Source organism: Canis lupus, chromosome 20 (genome assembly GCF_003254725.2).
Source record: "Canis lupus dingo isolate Sandy chromosome 20, ASM325472v2, whole genome shotgun sequence".
Lineage (NCBI taxonomy): Eukaryota > Metazoa > Chordata > Mammalia > Carnivora > Canidae > Canis > Canis lupus.
The window spans coordinates 37,505,868-37,508,258 of NC_064262.1; the positions used below are offsets into that span (position 1 = coordinate 37,505,868).

Below are 2,391 nucleotides of genomic sequence, written 5' to 3' on the forward strand. Positions count from 1 at the left end.
GCGGCCGGAGAGCTGGCGCAGGCGCCTGGGCTCTGGAGGCGGGGCGGCCCGAGGGGGCGGGGCCTCCCACGTGGCGTCGGCCCGGCCCCACCCCGGCTCCCCCGTGCAAGCTCGCGCTCAGGGTTGGCGGCGGCACCCCCTACTCTGCTACCGCCATCTTTCTTAAAGGCCTGATGGAAGTGGTGGCCGTCTCTGATGGACGAAACGTGACCCGCACTTTACTCTGAAATGCAGTTATGCAAATGCTTTGCATTTATTTCGGGGCCATGACGGGTGACTAGACTTCTAAAAATAACAGAATTTGATAGGCATTGCTGAAAGCTGAACTTTATCATTGTCACGACAAAAGTCCAAGCAATCACCCTGTGACAGACAACCCTGATATTAATAAAAGCTATCCTGTATGGGGCACTTACCGTTGTGCAGGGACTTGCAGGTCCTTTTTAATGCATCACCTCCTAATTCACAATAATCACAGAAGAGCAGAGTGGCTCAAGAGCCCAGGCTTTGTCAAACCACTCCCTTGCTCGAACGGGGGCCTTTCTTTGAGGCTGTGAGGACTTAGAGGTAATACAAATAAAGCACTTAACACAATACTTGGAGCACAGTAACTGATCAATTATCATTAGCTAAGATAGGATGATGATGGTGGTGATAACCAGTTATCGGGGTGCCAACTCTTTACACCTATTCTAGAACCGAGGGACACTCCCCTCTACATCACTCCCTTTTATGGATGGGAAACTAAAAAGTTGAAAGATTGAGCCAGGTGGAAGCAGAGCTCAGACTCCAGAGTCTTCACTCTCTCTGAGTCCCTGTGCTTGTTATAAAGGGTTGTCACCTCATTACCTAAGGCTAAAAAAAAAAAAAAAAAAAAAGCAACCAGGGCCTATCTTTGAGAAAGGAGACAGCTATTACACAATCTAAGAACATCAAATGAAAACTTAAAGTCAACAAAAAAGTTTGGTGATGTAAACACAAAATATACAAGAATAGGCTGGAGAAGAGAGAGCAAGCAAGCCTGGCCCCTGGCAAAGGTCACAGTCTGGCCCTGATCGGCCAGGCCAGAGCTGCTTCATGGATCACCTGCCTTCTGGGGCTCACCCAACCCAGCTTCATGCACAGTGCACACACGCTGGCTTGGAGTTCACCTCAGTTTCTCTTGGTGGCTCTAGAAGCCTGTCACTGAGGGGCACCCATCTCCCACTATGAGGAGACCTACTTGTGGACAGGTTCCCAAAGCCTTCCTAGGTCAGTTGGGTCTCCCATGAGCCTACCCTTCTCCCTGCATCCTGCCCCAGCACCTGGCCCAGGATCTGAGCCGCTGCATAGGTTCTCAGCCAAGGTGCAGTGGATGTTCATATACACACGCTTATACCGGGAGGAGCACCCCAAAAAAAGTGTCCAGCTAGCCAGCTCCCTACCGGCTGGGCCCACCAGTGCTAAAGTCAGCCACCCCCTAATCCCGGCCTAGTACGCATGTGGACTCAGCAAAGAGATGAGGAGAAGAAACACAGGTAGAGAGTGTTTGCAAGCAGAACTGCAACATTTCGATGGAAAGTCTGGACACATTGCTAGAAGAGGCCAGGGCATCTCAAGGCGGGGCTGCTGTGCTGTGCGGGAAAGCGGAGAGTGGGCTCGGTGCGGCCATTTCCTGAGGTCAGAACCAGGCAGGTGCAGGGAACCCCGGGCCCAACGCCCTGCAGGGCGCCGCCCGGTCCTCCGGCTCCCTCGCTCCCCACGGCCCAGGGAGGGAGCGAGGAGGGGCTGCTTCAGGGGGCGTCAGCGGTGCTGCAGGTCGCTGCGGGGCCCAGGGTCTCACCGGCGAGGGCCGGCACCGGGCGGCGCGCGGCAAGGGCTCCTTATCGGCTGGAGTGACTCTGGCGGGCCCTGCTGTGGGGGGACAGGACCCCTGGCGCAGGCCGGGCGGGGCGCCGCGGCGGGGCCGAGGGCAGGAGGACCAGGGCGGAGAGGGGGCAGGAGGACCCGGGGGCCGAGGGCGAGGCAGAGGGCTGGGGCCGGGGCCGGGGCCGGAGCCGGGGCAGGGGCAGGGGCCGGGGGAGTCCAGGGGCGCCCGCCGCGCCCGGCCCTCCCCTCCCTTCCCCTCCCCTCCCCGGCCCCGGCCGTCCGTAGCCCCAAAGAGGCGGCCGTCCTTAGGCCCCCCGAACTCCCGGAGCGGAGCCCAACGAGCGGCCATCGCCGCCGCGGCCACCGAAGGGGGGCGCAGAGCGCTCCCGGGCCTCGCCGAGACGGGGGAGGGGGCCCGGGGGCCCGCCCGCCCCGCCCCGTCCCGGGACCTCCCGCCCCCCGGGCCGAGGCGCGCGCCCATTGGCCGGCCGGGCTCCGCGCGCCTCGCCCATTGGCCGGCCGCCGTGAGGAGCACGCGGCCAC

General features: G+C 60.6%; 1 protein-coding gene across 1 annotated transcript; it reads right to left on the bottom strand.

Annotated features, from left to right (window-relative positions):
- Nucleotides 1-91: 91 nt before the first annotated feature.
- LOC125753120 (basic proline-rich protein-like) lies at nucleotides 92-2,265 on the bottom strand. The gene is made up of 3 exons (XM_049097869.1): nucleotides 1,823-2,265; nucleotides 417-560; nucleotides 92-223 (listed from the first exon to the last, which is right to left on the bottom strand). The coding sequence occupies exons 1-2, from the start codon at nucleotides 2,195-2,197 to the stop codon at nucleotides 459-461; spliced, it is 477 nt and encodes a 158-aa protein (XP_048953826.1). The 5' UTR covers nucleotides 2,198-2,265; the 3' UTR covers nucleotides 92-223; nucleotides 417-458.
- Between the last annotated feature and the right edge of the window lie 126 nt (nucleotides 2,266-2,391).